The sequence below is a fragment of the Microcebus murinus genome, chromosome X (assembly GCF_040939455.1).
Source record: "Microcebus murinus isolate Inina chromosome X, M.murinus_Inina_mat1.0, whole genome shotgun sequence".
Classification (NCBI taxonomy): domain Eukaryota; kingdom Metazoa; phylum Chordata; class Mammalia; order Primates; family Cheirogaleidae; genus Microcebus; species Microcebus murinus.
Window position 1 is genome coordinate 45,733,767 of NC_134136.1, and position 20,869 is coordinate 45,754,635.

General features: G+C 43.6%; 1 protein-coding gene across 1 annotated transcript; it reads left to right on the top strand.

Moving 5' to 3' along the window:
- Positions 1-2,266: 2,266 nt before the first annotated feature.
- On the top strand, positions 2,267-5,410 carry ZCCHC12 (zinc finger CCHC-type containing 12). The gene is made up of 4 exons (XM_012739682.3): positions 2,267-2,465; positions 2,777-2,831; positions 3,030-3,168; positions 3,571-5,410. The coding sequence occupies exon 4, from the start codon at positions 3,685-3,687 to the stop codon at positions 4,912-4,914; it is 1,230 nt and encodes a 409-aa protein (XP_012595136.1). The 5' UTR covers positions 2,267-2,465; positions 2,777-2,831; positions 3,030-3,168; positions 3,571-3,684; the 3' UTR covers positions 4,915-5,410.
- Positions 5,411-20,869: the final 15,459 nt, after the last annotated feature.

A 20,869-nucleotide genomic window follows, 5' to 3' on the forward strand; every position in this document is an offset into this window, starting at 1 on the left:
AAATTTTGTTTTCTAGTGTGGCAATTTGTTAAGTTAAAAATGAGGCCTGTAGGGTAGGCCCCAATCTGACTGGTGTCCTTATAAGAAAAGGAAATTTGGACACACTGAGTGACACAAAGGGTGCACATGCAGAGAGGGGATGACCACGTGAAGAGTTAGCAAGAGGGTGGCCATGTGCAAGCCAGGGAGAGAGGCCTCAGGAGAAACCAACCTTGTTGGCACCTTGATCTGGACTCCTGGCTTCCAGAACTGTAAGAAAACAAATTTATTTTGTTTAAACCACCCAGCCTATGGTATTTCCTTATAGCAGCCATAGTAAACTGATACATTGAGCCACTGGCTGCATGGCCTATATACGCTGAAAAGTCCTGCCTGTCACTTCTATGGAGTTGCTCCTATTCTAGGGCCAATCTGGCAAAGAAATCCCCTCAAGAGCTCACAGAAGAGCAACCTAGCAACTCATCCTTGAGCCAAAAAACAGAAGTAATCTATCAGTGGCAGAGAACTGTCATTCTGGGGTTTAGTTAAATTGTGTTTCATTTCATACACTTCCCCTTCAAGTACAAATTGACAGAGGAACATATTGATGAAGAAAGGTTGTAGTACAATGTTTTTTAACCATTATTGGCTCACATACCCAATAAAAAATCTACAAAGCTATGTCTTATAAGAACATGCAGTCCATATTAGTTTCCTATGGCTGCCTAAAATGGTATCTGAATATTTGTGTTCCCCAGAAATTCATATGTTGAAATCCTATCCACCAAGGTGATAATATTAGGAGGTGAGGCCTTTGGGAGGTGATCAGTGCCCTTATGAAAAAGACCCCAGAGAGCTAGCTCACCCTTTTCCCCATGTGATGACACAGCAAGAAGGCACCATCTACAAACCAGGAAACAGGCTCTCACCAGACACCAAATATGCAGATGCCTCAGTCTTGGACTTTTCAGCCTCAAGAACTGTGAGAAATGAATTTCTGTTGTTTATACACCATCCAGTCTATAGTATTTGGTTATAGCAGCCCAAATGGACTAAAACACTGCCATAAGAAATTACCACAAACTTGGTGGCTTAAAACAAGGGAAATTTAGTTTCTTACCATTCTGGAAGCCAGAAGTTTAACATCAGTTTCTCTGGCCAGAATTCAAGGTGTCAGCAGGACTGCACTTAATTCCTTGCCTCTTCCAATTTATGGTGGCTTGGGGGGCATTCCGATACCTGTGGTCACATCACTCCATTCTCTGCCTTTGTCTTCACATCGCCTTCTCTTATGTGTGCATCAACTCTCCCTCCGCCTCGCTCTCATAAGGACACTTGTGATTGGATTTCAGGTCTGCCTGGACAATCAAGTCAAGATCCTTGACTTAATCACATCTGCAAACACCCTTTTACTTCATAAGGTAACATCTACAGGTTCCAGGGTTTAGGATCTGATATATTTTGGTTGCCATTATTTGGCCTCATCCAGAGTCCAAAATCTTTGCAGACAATTTTAGGAAGATCATGGATTCCAGGTAGGAACATCTGCTCTGGAGTTGCATTTCACACAGATATGCTGTAGACAGATACATTGCAGACAGGCTCATTTACTTATTCACAAACCTCTCTACATCTAAGGATCAGCTACAGCGCTGGTTAAAATTATGCTAAATACAAAATCACATCTCCAACCCCCCTAGGCCTAATGAATCAGAATCCCCCAAAGATGGGGCCCAGGAATCTGCATTTTAAACAAGCTCCCAAAATGATTCTGATGCAGCCAGTCTTGCACCCATACTTGAGTGAATGTTGGTTAAGGGCCTTGGTGATCCAAGTACCATCTCTGTTAAATACTGCCACTTCCTTCACAATAAAAGAGGAGAGGGCTGTGCAAGACTATTTACAACAAAGAAAGTGCGAATACGTTTTCCACCCCTTCCCCCTGTACAAAGGTGAGGAACTTTTACTGTTCATTTGATTTTCATCCCACCTTATGTTTCACGCACCTGGCTTCAAGACGCAGAGCTAAGCCGAGGGAGAAAGAGAGAGGGAGAAGGCTAGGGTGGGTGGAGGGAGAAAGAGCCGCAACCTGCCCAGTAACAGGCAAATCCGCTCAGCGGACCCAACCAAGCTGCACTTGACGCCCCGCGGCCCGCTGCGCCCCCGCCCCTTCGTGCCGCGGCTGTGAGGGGGGCGGGGGGGGCCGCCCCCGCGCTCCGCTGATTGGCCACGCCGGCCCGCTCGTCACGCTCTTTTGTCTCAGCGGGCGGAGGATAAAAGCTGCCGCGGCTGCCTTGGGAACCGCGCTGCCTCGACTGGGCTACCCCTTGCTGGGCAGCCCTGCGAAGCAGCTCCATCAGGCAGCCCCTGGTCGCTCAGCGGCTGTGGCGGCGCCTGTCCTTTTCTCCTGCAGGGCCGCGGAGAAGGGAAGGCGGAATCCACAGCTGTCGGCGCCTGAGCATCAGCTGCCCACCAGCGCAGCGCAGGTAAAGACGGGCGCGATTGCCCGGCGCGGACAGCGGACAGGGGAGGGAGAAGCCCCGCCAGTGCTGGGCGGCTCCCGGCTTGCAGAATCGGTAACTGAGAGGCAGGGGAAGGAGCACTCCCGTGGCCGGCTGCGCTGAGGGAGGAGGTGGGGTTCACCTGGATGCTGCAGACTGGGTAGGATTTGCCTGCATTGGGGGGTGGGGTGGGACTCACAAGCTGTTTGCCTTGAACCCCCTTGGCATCTCCTCATCCCTTCCCAGGGAGGAATATGTGGGTGGGTGTGTCCAACTCCTATTCCCTTTCTCCGTAGCTGGCCATCAAAGGCACACCTGAACTTGAATTCTGTGCAGCTGATTGCAGAGCTGGTAGGCCGGCGGTTTCCTGGGGTGGGGGGGGAGTGTAATGCGGGGTGTAGGGGGGACTCTGGCTTGTATTCCAAAGGGGCAGAGGGAATTTTCCACCTGGCGACAGCGGAGGCTGCGGAGGGAGGGAGGGAGGAACAGGATGACGGGGGAAACTGTTTGTGACCCTTCTCTTCCCTGGCCGCCTCCGCTGTGGCGCAGTCTTGATGCCCGCCTAGAGGACCCGGATCTGCGACCCCCTGTGGACAGAGATTGACCATATCCCTGAGACGAGATTTCTCACGGAGGGCGCCGGTTGCAGAGGCTGGAAATAAAGGCGCGCTCTTGCATCTGAGCTCGAGTAAGAATCAGAAATAACGGAGGATGGGGGAGACTGAGAAGGGGGTGTGGTCGAGGACACAGACTATGAGGTTAATGAGATCTTACCCCCACAAATCCGTGACCATTTTGTTCTCTTTTGAGAGCCCAATATTGGCTCCACACACTGTTGCACCTAGAATTCGAAGCAACAGTTGTCCCTCTTGAAGGACTGGCGGGAGGGGGACAGATGTGGCGGCAAAAGGCACCCGGCTAGCGCGTGCACACCGAGTAGCTCCAGGAGGTTGTAACTGCCAGTGCCTTGCTGGGTATTTTTAGGGCAGTGGGCAAATACGAAATGTGCTGCAGGATGTCCAGGTAGGGAGAGAATGCAGCTACAGCCTGTTCCCTTATTAACCGTCTCCCCCCTTTTCCTTTTTTACAGCCCCTACTGAGATAGAAAGGAAGAACTATCCCCTCTCCCTGAACGCCAACAAATTAGGCTTTTCTGAACACCCTGAGCATCTTCTTATATCCAGATACTCTGTCATCCTCAGTCATGGCTAGCATCATGGCACGTGTGGGTAGCAGCCGGCGGCAGAACGCACCCTTGCCGCCTTGGGCCTTTTCCATGCTGAGGTCCCTGGGGAGGAGTCTCGGTCCTTTAATGGCCAACATGGCAGAGAGAAACATGAAGTTGTTCTCAGGGAGGGTAGAGCCAGCCCAGGGGGAGGAAACCTTTGAAAACTGGCTGATCCAAGTCAATGGGGTCCTGCCAGATTGGAATATGTCTGAGGAGGAAAAGCTCAAGCGCTTGATGAAAACCCTTAGGGGCCCTGCCCGGGAGGTCATGCGTTTGCTTCAAGCAGCCAACCCCAACTTAAGTGTGGCAGATTTCTTGAAGGCCATGAAGTTGGTGTTTGGGGAGTCTGAAAGCAGTGTGACTGCCCATGGTAAATTCTTTAACACCCTGCAGGCGCAAGGCGAGAAAGCCTCCCTTTATGTGATCCGTTTAGAGGTGCAGCTCCAGAATGCTATCCAGGCAGGCATGATTGCTGAGAAAGATGCAAACCAGACTCGCCTGCAACAGCTCCTTTTAGGGGCTGACCTGAGTAGGGACCTGCGCTTCAGGCTTAAGGATCTTCTCAGGATGTATGCAAATGAGCAGGAGCGCCTTCCCAATTTCCTGGAGTTAATCAGGATGATAAGGGAGGAAGAAGATTGGGATGACACCTTTATTAAACGGAAGAGAGCCAAAAGATCTGAGTCAATGGTGGATAGGGCAGCCAGCCCTGTGACACTTGAGGACACCACACCCATAGTGATTGGCAGTGCTGACTGCAACATAATAGAGATAGATGATACCCTGGATGACTCAGATGAGGATGTGATCCTGGTTGAGCCTCAGGATCCTCCACTTTCATCCTTGGGTGCCCCTTCCTTCAGAGAGAGGGCCAGATCTCAGGATCAAGTGCTGATCATTGATTCCTCCAACAATCCCATGGCTCAGGCTCCTTCCACCAGTGGTGGTTCTGGGCAAAAGAATGACGGTCCTGGGGATGTGCGTAGAGCCAGGAAGCGAAAATACACAATCCGCTGTTCATATTGTGGCGAGGAGGGCCACTCGAAGGAAACCTGTGACAATGAGAGCAACAGGGCCCAGGTTTTTGAGAATCTGATCATCACCCTGCAGGAGCTGACACATACAGAGGAGGAAGGGTCAGGAGAGGACCCTGACGAATACCGTGACCCCTTTGAGCCACAGGAAGGTGGTAGCCCCCAGTTTTAAATGAGCCTTCACCTATATTAAGAGTCCAGTAATGGGAAAACTGGGGGTGGGGGGTGCTTCTAATTGCATGAAATAATCCACAAAGTGGCTATCTTTTGGGGTGGAGAAGAGGGTCTGGATACCAGCACAGTAGAGGGAGATGGCCTGACCTCTGTCCTTGCTTTCTCACCCCGCTGCTTATGGGTCTATTTTCTGTGTATGCCCATTTCCTTGATGGCTTTATTCTCTTTGTGGAAGTGGTACCATTCATCATTAAATCTTTAAAGAAAAGTACAAAAAAGTAAAGTACAAATTACCCGAAACTCTCGACCCTCATGTAACTATCGTCAACCCTTTGATGAGTGTTCTCCTAGATATTTCCCTGTACCGATGTACCTAGTTAGATATATGTATAGATGAAAGTGATTAAATATAAGTGATGTTCTATACTCTGTATTTTTTCACCAAACAATATATGTCGTGGGCTTCTTTCTATGTCAATAAATATATATCAGCATTGATTTTTAATGTCTCTGTGGCATTATTTTTAGGAATAAGTAAAGAAAAATATAGTAAAAAGCTATAAAGGGGGGATAGTACTCTGAGATGGAGTTTTTATAAGCTCATTTTGCAGGTGAGGAAAAGGGAAGAAGAAATGGCCTGAAATATTTTCCAAAGGTAAAAGGACAGAGCCCCCCTACCGCTGCTGACCTGTCCCCTAGCTCATAGAGCCAAACCATGGCACCTACTAGTTGACAAAACCCCAATGCTTTCTTCTCTAATGTATCCACAGGAGTCTGATGGTGGGGAAGTCTGGTGCCCAACATGGGGATTCCAGGGGCTCCATTTCTGTTCATTTTGAGGAGGAGCAGTTCTTCCTCCTCTGGGTAGATTCGTTAGATTGCTGCTGCTGCTTCTAGACAACATCCTGGTCACAAGGAGGAATCTCTCCTGTGGGCTGACACCGCCCTCTGCCCCCTCCCCAATTATGGAGAAGAGAGAGCAGCTGCTCATGGGAGCTCAGCTCCTAATAGTGCCCAAGCCTCACACTGGACACAGGCAGCCTGAGGACTCCAGTCCCTTCCTGGGGAGCGATGAAAAGTGATCTAGTTGCCAGGGCATGTGAAGGAACATGAGGATCAGTAAGCCGGGAAGCCCCTACACACGATTTTAGCAGAGCAGAGGGCATTCATGGGGGAGGGAAAGAAAAGAGAGACCTTCCCAGGAACCTGCCCCTAAGGAACCAGCTCTGTCCCATCTCTTGGTCTTATATTGGAGGATAATAAAAAGGACATGTGTGACCCCAGGCCTCAAAGGTTCCTATGTTTCTTGTAGGTGCCTAACTAAGTCCCTATTTTTGTGAGCAGGACAAGGCTGGGGAGGGGATGGGGCTGATTGCATTTAAAGCAGGGGTAGAGAGTGAAATTAATGTGCAGATCTGGGGTCCGGATTGCCATGCAGGACACAGGGGCCCCACAGAGCTGAGAGGACAGAGTATGCAGAGCAGTGTGTGCTGGTGTGTCAGGGAGAAGCATACAGCTGGATGGATAAGGGGAGATGGCAGGGCACTGTGACCAGGGGATTTACACCTAGATTGGGACAGGGAGCCTGGGAGGAATGATGGACCCTAGGGTTTTGTACAGAACTCTGGGCTGTGTCGTACCAAAAATGGCTCAGGTTGAAGGGCCTGGGGAGGGGCATTAGGATTCTAATTATGCTAGCAGTTGGTGGTACGCTCAGTAGAGAAAAAGGGGAGTCAAGCTGTAGCCACAAGGGAGGGGTGGTAGCCAGGTGCTACAAGAAGCCCTGGGCTGTCACGCCCAGAACCTGGCTTGAAGTGCTGCTTTTTCTGGAAATCGCCCCTCAGCTCCCCCGGCTTCTTTCTCCTCCTCTGTTCATGGCCCTGAATGTACAGCCACCACCCTGCCAGCCCCGTGCAGCCACACTGAGCTCTTGGTGGAGGTTGTGAAGGCACAGCCCCCTGTGCTCTGCCTATCACCCCCCCCTCCCCTAGCCTTCAAAGTTTCCCTTAAGCCTCAGCCTCCCTAACCCTCTTGGCAGAAGGAGGCCTGGAGAATCCTTCTGCCTCTGTTTCTTTAGCCAAGAACTGGGTCAGGAGAAAAGACTTAAGAAAACCACTCCTTGCATCCCTCCTGGGCATCTCTGGGCCGCTGGCAGCAACCTTAATGTCTTCAGAGCCAAAGGGGACCCCTCCCATACCCCCAGGCAGGAGGCAGCTTCACTGAGGCCCCCAAAGCTACGGAGAGACGCCAGCATTCCCAGTTTACCTAGATTTTAACCCTTAATTCATCCCTACTCTGCCAAAATCTACCCTTGGGGGGCTATCTACCCTTCTCATCTGGTCCAGATTAGAATATTATTCCATTTCCTGCTCACCTTTTCTCAGTTTTATTCTATAAACACTTGTTGAATGATTTGCCCAAAGACATAGATTACGCTGCAGTAGTTTCTTTCTGTTACCAGGTAGAGTAGAAAAAGAAAAAGAAATTCTGTCCATACCACCACCCTCCTTTTCACTGGAGTGAGCTTGGGCGTTCAGTATAGACCACTGCTTTGAAAGCCTGTTTTGTGATTCATACCCCTGGCCTTCCATCCCCCTGTTCACTTCTCTGTTATGTAAATCTGAAATTGTTTAAATTTTTATTTCACCAACCTGATGTAACCTGACATTTCTTTTTTATTTCATTTTGTGTGACATTGGCTTTTTCTTTATTCAAGAAATATGTATTCTCCCTAATTGGATATCTGGGTATTCAGATCAGATCAGATCAGATGAATGGGGTTAGCCAAAAGAAGGCTTTTAAAGAATTTTGTTTTGGATTATCCTTCATTGAAAGCTTTGGGCTTATTTTCTTCCTTTCTGCCTTCATTCTCATTGGTCGCCAAGACATGAAAATCTCTCTTTAGTCTTGTCGGAAGATACCGGCCTCTGAGTGCCCTTTTTGCATCATCTCCCTCCTTCCTGGCATCTTTTCCCTCGGTTTCCATGACACCCCTCTCTCACGGGTCCCTCCTCCCTGGCCTTTTTGGTGCTCAATTGTCTGTTCTCTTTCACTGAATCTTTCTCTTCCTGATCTTTCCATAATAATGGTAAGAATAAAAATCACTACAACTGTTATTTTTAAGAGCTTATTGTGTGTCAAACGTCCTGTATCAAGCCCTTTAAATACATTAGCTCCTTTAATCCTTGCTTGTATCAACCGCATAAGATAGGCATTACCATTATCACATGTTTCAGCTGAGGAAACAGCTGGAAAGTTAGAAACTCGCTTAGGGTCGTGCATCTGGTGAATGGTGGAGCCACAGGTCAGACTCCAGGTGACTGACTTCCAAGCCTATACTTCCTACATGTCTCTTAGGTATTCACAGCCCCCTCTGCTGTAGGTGTTATTATCTGCATATGATGTACAAGGAAACCAAGGTTTGTAAATTCAGGATAATAAGCACTGCCTTTCCCAGGTGTGCCCTGTGTATGAGTGATTAGCACAGGGCTGGTCCATTCATTGCAGGCACTCAAGAATGGCAGCTGCTACGCCTCTGCTAGAATACATTACTCTGCTACTGAAGGAAGTGTAGGAAAAACTAAATGCTAACCGGGCTGGGCAGACAGTGCTTATTTAGTATTAAAATGAGTATGTGGCAGTCTGGCTCCAGGAACTACACCGAGCCTGGACCCTGACAAGCACAAGAGTAGATTTAGAAATCCCTGAGAGTTTAAGGATGATGATGATGGGGTGTTTTAAGGGAACACTTAATGAATTCTGAAGTGGATTCCTTGGACAGGAATACTAGCCTCCCCCACCCCCCCTCCCCTACATGCATGGTTTGTGTGTTTCCAAGGAATTTCTCTTTTACCCACAAGTCAGAGGCACCCCTCTCTTTTCAGATAGCTCAAGACCAGCCATGTCTTCCTCCACCGAAACCACTCCCCTTAGCAACAAATGGCAGAGGGAGGAGCTGATCTCAGAGTGACACAGAGGCTCCCTGTGCATAGTGGGAAGGAGGCACTATTGAGATCTGAAGAGTTCTTTACAATCTAGGTAACCATGAAATCCTGCCACTGCCAGGGGTCTCAGGGGCAGGCTAAAAAGGGGCAGAGAGACTGGGACTGGGACTTGGTCTCAAGGCCTCATCTTGACTGGATATATGGGTCCCCAGCTGCAGCAGCTCATTGCAGACCAGAGCTGACAACTTAGGGGATGGCCTCACACAACTGATCCCTCAGGTATATACCACGTTCACCATCCCCATTTTATAGATGAGGACATTGAAGCACATACAGTTAGAGACATTTGCCTAAGGTTCACACAGCTAGTAAGGGCTGGAGCTGGAACTGAACTTCAGATCTGCCTGAAGTTGTGTTGTAAAGGTAATGGGTAGAATATATTGGATCATTCTATTGGCTGCATCCTGGAGACTCATTTCTAATTGCCACAGTCACAACTGAAAATCTGCGCAGTAGCATGGCCTTGGTCTCATTTTGTTTTTTAATTAAACAAGACAGAAAAAATGATCAGTTTAGGAAAGTTCCTCCTCAGAGCCTGAAACCATCTACTCCTATTTATTTTTACATCCAATTTCTGGGAAAATATACTAAAAATAGGAAACTGTTGATGAGGATGTGGGCAAACAGTCTCTCTCCCACGCTGCTGTTAGAAGGACTTAGGATTGACACACTCTTGCTGGAAGGCTGACTGGGAGATGCATCAAAGATTGACATATGAAAATGCCTGAATCCGGCAGTTTGACTTGCTGAAGTTGATGCTGAGAAAATAGCTGGACAGGTATAAAAAAAATTTATGAACAAAGATGTTTACCAGAGCTTTTTTTTCTTCTTTGTAATAGTGGAAAACTGGAACCAACTTAAAAGACCAGGAGTAAGGTTTGGCTGAATAAATTAGACTCCATACTCGCAATGGAATGCTACCCATTTAAAACTCTGGGTGTGCCTTCAGATCATTGGGTCTAACTGGAAAAATGAAGCATGGCCTGTCTAGAAAAGGGATCAAAACATCAGGCCATCGGTGTTACCTTTGACCTCCAATGTGCTGCTCCATCAGTCTGAAACCGCCTTCACTTGACAAAACCCCTGTTAAACTTCAAGTATCATCTCACCTGGCACTCCCTCGGGAGAGCTTTCCCTGACTCTGCTAAAGGTCATTCGTTATATCTTAGGTAGTATTTATCATTTTGTGGTAATTGCTTGTATACTTATCTGTCTTTCCCACTAGGCTTATAGCCCCTGTGCCTCCAATGGTGTTTTGGGGGCATCTTGGCACAGCCTCCAGGCACGCTCCCACCTCACCTGTTTGCACTGGTGGCTCTTGCTGTTCCTTCAGATAGCCATGTGCCTTTATTCCTCCCATGTTCTAGTATTTGCTCAGATGACACCTTCTCAATGAGGCTGACTCTGGACAGCCCATTTAAAACTACACATCTGGCCACCAGCACTCCCATTCCCCCTTCCCTGCTCTATTTTCCCACTGCATGCCTCTCTTCTGTACTACATCATTTACTGATTTACTATATTGTATTAGATGATCAAATATAAAATGTTCAATTTTGAATCGAAAGTTTAGTCTATCATATCTCAAACATGAAGCAGTGCAATTAATCAAAGTATATGCCTGAACTATCGACATAGTCTTGCCATCTTAACGGTAGCTTGTTTATGCCAGCAGCCAAGAAGCCTGGAGAGCGAGTGGCGATGAAATCTCGAAAGGCATTTTCCACAGCGTATCGATCACTGAATATTTTTCCTTGCAAGAAATGATCCAAAGCCTAGAAGAAGCAGTAGCCAGTGGGTGCAAGGTCTGGTCAATATGGTGGGTGATAGGGAGTTTCCAAGTCCAGTTACCATAGGCTGAGCAGTATTGTTTTTTGGGACATGTGATCTTGCAAGAGGATTGCCCTGCCTCTACTGACCAATCTCAGCTGCTTAATTGCAAGCATCCTCATCATTTCGTCCAACTGGTTGCAGTAGACATCCGCTGTAATGGATTGACCAAGTTTCATGAAGCTGTGGTGGATGATACCAGCACTGGACTGCCAAACAGACACCATTAGCTTTTTGTGATGAATATTCGGTTTTGGACTGTGTTTTGGCACTTCATCTTTATCCAACCATTGTGCAAAATGCTTTCAATTGTCAAAAAGAATCCATTTTTCATCACAAGTAACAATACAGTGTAGAAATGGTTCCTCTTTATGTCCTGACGGCAAGGAAAGGCAAGATTTGTGAGACGATTTCTCTTCTGACGCGCATTTACTTCATGAGGGAACACAACTATCCAGCTTCTTTACCTTGCTGATTTGTTTCAAATGGTCCAATATTGTTGGAATACTAACAAACCTTGCTGCTAATTCATGCATATTTTGAGATGGATTCGCTTCCACTACAGCTTTCAGCTCATCATTATCCATCTTGGTCTCAGGTTGCTCATGTAGCTCATTTTCAAGATTAAAATCACTAGAACGGAACTTCTCAACCATCGATGTACTGTGCGTTCATTAGCCACATCCTTCCCAAACACTTCATTGATATTTCAAGCTGTCTGTGCTGCACTGGTTCCACGACGGAACTCATATTAGAAAATAACACGAACTTTTGACTTATTCATGGTTTCACAAAAATTGCTCTAAAAAATATTTGAAAGATAATCACAAGCCAAGCTGTGCAATTGAAAGAATGAGGATGTGCCTTCACCATAAAAACAAAACAAGTGTCAAAGTGAAATGTCAGAAATATCAACTGTCAAACTTAGTACTTAAGGAAATCAGACATTTCATACTTAATAGCCTAATATATTGCTTTCTCCACTAGACTCAACAAAGGCAGACATGTTGTTTTTTATTTTAAATTTTTTATTTTTAATTGTTATGGGTACATAATAGTTGTATATCTTTATAGGGTACATCTGATGTTTTGATGCAAGCATACAATGTCAATTAATCAAATCAGAGTAATTGAGGTATCAATCACCTCAAGCATTTGTCATTTCTTTGTGTTAGGAACATTCCAATTCAATTTTTTAGTTTAGTTTTGAAGTAAATCCTAGGCTGGGTGCAGTGGCTCATGCCTGTAATCCTAGCATTCTGGAAGACTGAGGCAGGAGGATCACTTGAGCTCAGGAGTTTGAGACCAGCCTGAGAAAGAGCAAGACCACATCTCTATTAAAAATAGAAAAAATTAGCCAGGCCTGGTGACGTAGTCCTGTAGTCTCAGCTACTTGGGAGGCTGAGGCAGGAAGATTGCTTGAGTTCAGGAGTTTGAGGTTGCAGTGAGCTATGATGACACCACTACACTCTAGCCTGGGCAACAGAGCAAGACTCTTTTTGGAAAAAAAGTATACCCTAACTTATTGTTGATTATAGTTACTTTGTTGTACTATCAAATATTGTTCACTCTATATAACTACCTAACTATACTTTCACACCCATTAACCATCCACCTTTATCCCCATCCCTCTGCTACCCTTCCCAGCCTCTGGTAACCATCATTCTACTCTCTGTCTTCATGACATCAATTGTCTTAATTTTTAGCTCCCACATATATGTGAGAACATGCAAGATTTGTCTTTACTGTGCTTGACTAATTTCACTTATAATGTTCTCCTGTTCCATCCATTCTGCTGCAAATGACAGTATTTCATTCTTTTTTATACCTATTAGTATATAATATTCCACTGTGTATATGTACCACAATTTCTTTCTTTTTTTATTTCAAAATAATAAGTGAGTACGAATGTTTTTGTTACATGGAAGTCAGGGCTTTTGGTGTGTCTGTCACCAGAATAGTGTTCATGTACCCAATAGGTAAGTTTTTATCCCACATCTCCCCTCCCACCCCTCCTTCTTGGTTTCCAATGTCTTTTATATCTCTTTATGCACATGTGTACCCATAGTTTAGCTCCCACTTATTAGTGAGAACATATGGTGTTTGGCTTTCCATTACTGAGATATTTCACTTAGGATTATGGTCTCTAGTTCCATACAAGTTGCTGCAAAGGACATTATTTCATTCCTTTTTATGGCTGAGTAGTACTGTGGTGTATATATACACCACATTTTCTTTATCCACTTAGGAATTGATGGGCACTTAGGTTGGTTCCACATCTTTGCAATTGTGAATTGTGCTGCAATAAACATTCAAGTGCAGGTGTCTCTTTTATAAAATGACTTCTTTTCCGTTGGGTAGATACCTAGCAGTGAGATTGCTGGATCAAATGGTAGGTCTGCATTTATTTCTTTGAGGAATCTCTATACTGTTTTCCACAGAGGTTGTACTAATTTGCAGGCTCACCAACAGTATATAAGCATTCTTTTCTCTCTGTTCATGTCTTTTGCCCACTTATTGATGGGGCTACTTGTTTTTTTCTTGCTAATTTGTTCAAGTTCTTTGTAGATTCTGGTTATTAGTCCTTTGTTGGATATATAGTTTGTGAATATTTTCTTCCATTCTGTAGGTTGTCTATTCACTCCGTTGATTATTTCCTTTGCTGTGCAGAAGCTTTTTAATTTAATTAAGTCCCATTTATTTATTTTTATTGTTGCTGTATCTGCCTTTGAGGTCTTTGTCATAAATTCTTTGGGTAGGCCAATGTCTAGAAGAGTTTTTCCTTGCAAAATGAAAGGAGAATTGAAAAAAAGAAAAAAAGAAAAAGAAAGAAAGAAAGAAAAAGAAAAAAAATAATTAGAAGAGTTTTTCCTACATTTTCTTCTAGAATTTTTATGGTTTCATGCCTTACATTTAATTCTTTTATCCATCTTGAATTAATTTTTGTATATGCCAAGAGATAGAGATCCTGTGTCATTCTTCACATGTGCTTATCCAATTTTCCCAGCATTATTTATTGGATAGGGCTTCCCTTCCCCAGTGTATGTTGTTGTCTGCTTTGTTGAAGATTAGTTGGCTGTAGGCAGATGGTTTTATTTCTGGGTTCTCTTCTCTGTTCCATTGGTCTATGTTTCTACTTTTATACCAGTGCAATGATGTTTTGGTTACTATGGCCTTGTAGTATCATTTGAAGTCAGGTAATATGATGCCTCCAGATTTGTTCTTTTTTGCTTAGGATTGCTTTGGCTGTTCAGGTTTGGGTTTTTTTTTTTGTTGTTGTTGTTGTTGTTCCAAATGAAGTTTAGAGTTATTTTTTCTAGATCTGTGAAATAAGACATCGGTATTTTGATGGGAATTGCATTGAATCTGTAAATCACTTTGGGCAGTATAGACATTTTAATAATGTCGATTCTGTCAATCCATAAGCAAGGGATGTTGTTTCATTTGTTTGTGCCATCTCTGATTTCTTTCATCAGTGTTTTATAGTTCTCTTTGTAGAGACTTCCTTGGTTAAGTATATTCCTAAGTATTTTATTTTCTTTTTAGCTATTGGGAATGGTATTGAGTTCTTGGTTTGACTCTCGACTTGACTGTTTTTAGTATATAGAAATGCTACTGATTTGTCTACATCGATTTTGTAACCTGTGACATTGCTGAATCTATTTATCAATCCAGGAGTCTTTGGTGGAGTCTTTAGTATTTTCTAGATACAAGATCACATCATAAGTGAACAAGGATAGTTTGACCTCTTCCTTCCCCATTAAGATGCTCTTTACTTCTTTCTCTTACCTGATTGCTCTGGCTAGCACTTCCAGCACTATGTTGAATAAAAGTGGTTACAGTGAGAACCCTTGTCTTGTTCCAGTTCTTGGGGGGAATGCTTTCAACTTTTTCCCAATCAGTGTGATGTTGGCTGTGGGACTGTCATATATGGATTTGATAATTGTGAGATATATTCCTTCTATGCCATGTGTGTTGGTGGTTTTTATCATGAAAAGTTGTTAGATTCTACAAAATGCTTTTTCTTCATCTATGTGTACCACAATTTCTTTATACATTAATCCATTGATGGACAGTTAGGTTGATTCCAAATCTTAGTTTTTGTGAATAGTGCTGCAATATACACGGAGGTGTAGATATCTTTTTGATATACTGATTTTCTTTCTTTTGGATATATATCTAGCAGTGGAAATACTGGGTCAATGGTAGTTCTATTTTTAGTTTTTTTGAGGAACTTCCATACTGTTCTCCATAGTGGTTGCACTAATTTACATTCCCACCAACAGGTAGGAGGGTTTCCCTTTCCCCACGTCCTCACCAGCATTTGTTGTTGCCTATCTTTTTGATAAAAGCCATTTAACTGGGGTGAGATGATATTTTGATTCACATTTCTCTGATGACTAATGACATTGAGCATCTTTTCATATACCTGTTGGCCATTTGTATGTCTTCTTTTGTGAAATGTCTACTCAAATCTTTTGCCCATTTTTAATTGTATTATTTGAATTTTTCTTGTTGAGTTGTTTGAGCTCCTTATATATTCTAGTTATTAATTTCTTGTCAGATGGGTAGTTTACAAATATTTTCTCCCATTCTGAGTGGTCTTTTTAGTTTGTTGATTGCTTCCTTTGCTGTACAGAAGCCTTTTACTTTGATGTAATCCCATTCCAATGGTCCCATTTTGCTTTGGTTTGGGGAAGCACAGATATTTTAGTTAACTGGTGGATCCCCAACTCAGAAAACACTACCTGGAACATAGCTGGTTCTCAATAAATGTTTGTGGGTGGAATGAACAAAGTACCTGGTGCACACAATAGGCACATGGTGAATGGCAGCCTTTGTTTTTGCTGCCCACCTGGAACAGGTGCTGCTGGAGAGTGGATGGTCAATGAGACAACAATGCACATTGCCGAACCACCATTCACCTAGTTGAGATCAGAAGAAACCTGGAAGGCATTCTAGATCACTTGTTTGGTTCTCACTCCCCTAGAGTGTCACTCATTAGTTGGGCCATTCACTCCTAGCATGGCAGAAAGTGGGAGATGGGATTCTTTGTAGCTTCATCTAGGTCACATCATCAAACTTTAGGGTTAAGTGTTTCAAATGCCCAACCATCCCATGTGCATTTATAAATATTATAAATAACTGCCCTGTAAAATATGGATGTTTTGGGTACTTTTTGCTATTTTCCTTCCATTAAAGAATAATCAAGAGTAATAATAATGAATATGATTTTCAATTGCTATATACTGAACATGTCAATAATATAGCAAAAATTCTTAATCCCATTTTAGAGGAGATAAATGAGTCTCAGCAAGAGATAGTATTAGGACTAAGGTTATATTGTCAGTAAGCAGATGGTAAAGTGGCCTCCAAAGCCTGTGAATGTTCCATCACATATTTCAAGTAAAAATATTGGCATTGCTTAGAAAAACTGTGTCACAATGGAAGATCAGTTGTTGGGGCAGGGGTAATAAGCAGATATGAATACTTGTCAAGTTTCCTGTTCATCAAGCACAGGGTAAAGCTGTTTTAAAAATTGTAAGTAAAGGAACTTAAATTTTACTAGTGGAAACATGGTAGAGGTTGATTTTAAATATCCTGGGCGGACCAAGATCAAATTTTGGCTCAGGAACACATAATTAAAAATAGAATTTGTTTAGTATCATTGATATCAAAAACTCAGTAAATGACATGTAAACGTTTTCCTTCTCAGTCTGCCAGGATGTTTTGTAAAACTATTTTACTTATTTAATAAAGGGTTGTTATAAAAGTAGAATATTTAGAATGTCGGAAAACTATGTAAAATATTTTATATAGTTAATATTTAAATGATCGTAAAATATACACAAAGAGCAAAAATAAATCATAGGTAAACACTGAATATTTTGGCATACTTTTAAATCTTTTTTCTAACTCTGTGAATGTAGATATATGTATAATTTACTTTATTGAGATTGTACTCTCTATAGAATTTTACATGACATGTTTATAAAATTGTTTTTGTTCTTTTTCTAATGACAAATGTAATAATTTCAAGAGCAAAAAATAAAGATTGATTGGCAAAAAAAAAAGAGGAGTAAGGGGGTTAAAACCTGAGCAAATATGAAAACATACCAATAAAATAACAGGAAATGAACAGTGTTGTTATTAGCTGACAAACACTCATCATAAATTGTAGTTAAGTATGATTGTTTTCCTAGAAAAAGCAAAAGAATTGATAGGAACCAATCTGAAAATAAGACAATGAAGGACATTAATACAAAATCTGAACAACTTAGAAGAAAATTATAAAATTCTTTTGAGTGCACTATTAAATTTGAATGAATGGTGAAAACTCAAGCTTAGCTGGAAGGTGGTGGGTGTGGTGGCTAGGGCAGAGAGGAAGAGATCACTGTAACATTGCCTAGGCCCTGGCCATATCATAGGCCAACCTCACAATTACAGTACAGGGACCTCTTGCCCCACTACGCTTGCCATTATGTGCAGTAGCTCATTGGGAATGAAATAAGTGTGGTGAGAACCATTGGGTGAGCCAGGGGACAGTGGGAACACAGAGGAGGGCCCAATAATCCAGGGGGCCAAGAATGGTTCACATAGGGGGTGATGTGTGGGCTGTAGGTCTATTATGATCCTCAGCAACTGGGAGCTCTGGGAAAGAGATCCTATCTCCAACCACTGTAAAACCTACATACACCACCACTGCAGTCAGAGAGCCCCAGGCAGGAGGTTCAAGTGGCCTGAGAGGAGCACACCATTTCCAAGTTGAAGGTCTTCAGCTGTGGTTGTGAGGTCTCAGCCTCTGCTGGATCTCTGTAGGGCTTTCAAAACTGTCAAATACTGGCTCCCCAAATATCACCAGTGCATCTGGTGATATGCAAAGCCTGGGTAAGGGAGAACATCACCTTGCAAAACTTTGGCGGTGCTTCAGGGAGGAAAGGAAAGGTCAGAATTTATTGAGAAATCAAAGTGTGGTTTAAAGTGGTGAGTCTTTCAATGCGAGGATTTGATTAAGATTGGGTAAGGGGGTCATGATACCAACAATCTAGGATTGCTTGAAGCAGCAAGGGGAGGATTTTACGGAGAGGCAATGAGTTTTAGGGTGCAAACTGTTGATGCTTTCCATTGAAGAGTTGATGGGACTTTAGGAAAGTTCTCATGATGAAGAAACCATTTGCCTTCACAGTGGAGTCCTGGAAAAGGAATACAAATGAAGATAGCCAAATAGCAAAGTCCTGTTTATGTAGATACTAAGATGTGGTTTTGTTTCTCGTGTGTCCAGGCTGAGTGTGGGGATATATAGTTTCAATTCTCATACACATACATTTTTATGCTTAATTCACCTTAGGCATGTGTTTATTTTATAGTGTCAAAATCCTTTTATTTCCCTGAAACCCAAGGAACACTGACACCTACTCTTAGGTGTTTGCTAAGCCCAGGGAAACAAATTAAACAGCTAGCTTTAGCCAGTCTGCTAAACCCTTCAGATGGATTATTTTATTTAATCCTTACAAACACCTTGTGAAGTAGGCCCTATTATCATTCCTATTTTATAAAGGAGACTGAGGCTCAGAGAGGTAACAATTAGCTCACAGTCTCGCAGCTACAAAAACATGTTTTTAGGAACATCAACAAAAAAACCCCTTAAAATTGTCCTATTCTGTTCCGTTTTTGCACTAGGGAGCTGGGATCTAGGTTCAAGGTAATTATCTGGCCATTCTGTCTTCGCAGGGGTCCGGGCTTGCGCCAACTCCCGTTCGGGGTTCGGTCGTCTTCCCTTCTTGCGGCGGTGCTCGCCAGGGTGCCAGCCACGCGGTCATTTCCACCCCAGAGGCCAACACCGCGCTGCTTGTGCGCCCTGCACAGGGGCCCGCGGTGCCGGCTTTGCCGCTTCCGGTCACCAGGGGGCGCAACGGTACAATGGCTTATCCCGGGAGGGGCGGCGGCCACGTGACCAGCGTGTCACGCGTAGGGTCGTGGGGGACTGCCCGGGGAGCCCCGGACCGCAGCCAGGGAGGAGCGGTGAAGCGCGGCCGAGCCAGCTCGGGCTGTTTTCCTTCCTCCACCGCCTGCTCCTTTTGCTGCGCGCAGGCCGGACGGTGGGACTGCAGCAGCGAAAGGGACTGAAGTCCAGGCGCAGGCGCGTGAGTTTTCCGGGTGCCAGGAGGCCCCGGGAGGAGACACCGCACCCTGACATTGTGGCAGTTTTCGCCCTTCCCGCAATGCAAAGATGGAGGGACTTTGTCCCAGCCTTTGGAGAGGTGCCATTACATCCCGTTCCACCTCCCCACCAGCCATGGAGAGATGTGCTTTCCCCTGGAGCACCCCAGGGGAGCGGGTCAAGCTGGTGGACTTTGTGTCTCTTGCCTGATCTGGCAGGACATCTCTGTGCAATAAGCACTAACCAAGTTGCCTCCCCTCCAAAAAAGCCAAATCAATCATTCAGTCACTTATTTTCACAGAAACGGTTGTGAACGGTTTCAAGAAATGAATGTTACCTGACTATAGTTTCTTGCTTGGACTAGGGGCTTTAGGCGCACGCAGACTTAAACTGGCAGAGACCAGGCAGTATCCAGCCTACACACTGGGGTCACCCAACTGAAACACATTGTACACCTCAAGACATCTTAACATTTCACAGAGATGCTGACTATGATGTTTCTGCAGCACAACCCCAAGCCCCAACCAACAAAATGCCTCAGAACCGTCATTCACCACAATTTTTTTTTGAATCTCACCACAATTTTTAGTAGGGGTAGTCTATCTAGGGGAAAAAGCTAATTTAGAAAGAAACTGAATAATGTAATTGGGAAATCTTTTCCCAGCCTTGCATGTTACATACCATCAAATTTATTCATTTTAAGTATACAATTTTTAAAATAAGTTTATGGAGTTATACAGCTATCCATCCCTACAATCCGGTTGTGAAACATTTCTACTAATCCCCCCACCCCCACTAAAATTCTCCTAAGCCTCTTTGCAGTTAATCTCCCCTCTCACCTTTAACCTGAAGCAACCACATATCTCCTTTCTGTCTCTATAGTTGCTTTTTCTGGATGTTTCATATGAATGGACACATACAATATGTGATCTTTTGTGTCTGGCTTCTTTCACTTAGCATGATGTTTTCAAGGTTCATTCATGGTGTAACATTGTCAGTATTCCATTCCTTTTTCTGCCTGAATAATATTCCATTGTGTGGATATACCAAATTTTGGTTTTCTACTTATCAGTTGATAAATATTTGAGCTTTTTCCCGTTTTTTGTTGTTATGAATAATTCTATGATGAACATTCATGTACGAGTTTTTGTGTGGACATGTGTTTTCAGTTCTCTTTGATATATACCTAGAGGTAGAATTGCTGGGTCATGTAGTAACTGTATGTTTAACTTTTTTAGGAACTTCCAGACTTTTCCAAAGTGGCTGCACCATTTTTTATTTCCACTGGTAAATATATGAGGATTCTAATCTCTCCACGTATTGACCAATGCTTTTTTGTGTCTTTTTGCTTGGTATCTCATCGTGATGTTAATTTGCCTAGATTGAGTGATTTGGGATTGTATTTGGGTTAGCTAGTTTCATTTCACTTAAACGAATGCCTTTTTTAATGTTATAAAAATTAGGATTGAATAGTACATGGTCCTTACTTGCAAGGAGCTCCTGGTTTCTTCAGGGAGATAGACAGAGAAACAGATGATCACCGTGTAGTGTGTTAGATGCTCTGAAGGAGTTGAGCATGGGATGCTGTGGGGAGCAGAGAAGAGGGACACTTAACCCAGCTTGAGGAGGGGATGGAGGAAAGTATTAAAAGAAGCCTTTTTTAGAAGGGGTCTTAATGTGCCTTTGGTTTCCTTTCATTTATTTTTATCAAAATAATACATGTATATACTGTAGTTTAAAAAAGTCAAATAGTTCTACAAGATTTGCTTTTTTAAAAAAGAAAAAAGTTCAGCTTCAGGTAGAAAGAAAAAAAAAAAGAATAAAATAAAAAAGAAAAAAAAAAGGAATCTTTCGCTTCCCTCCCCATTCCCTGTGCCCACAAAAGCAACCACTTTCTATTCTTTTAACCTTTTGGGTATTTACCTCTGTATCTTTACATAGCATATTTTTATTTGAGA

Bases quoted from the DNA above. Each gene is read 5' to 3' on its own strand.
- ZCCHC12 (XM_012739682.3), top strand. From the start codon at position 3,685: ATGGCTAGCATCATGGCACGTGTGGGTAGCAGCCGGCGGCAGAACGCA.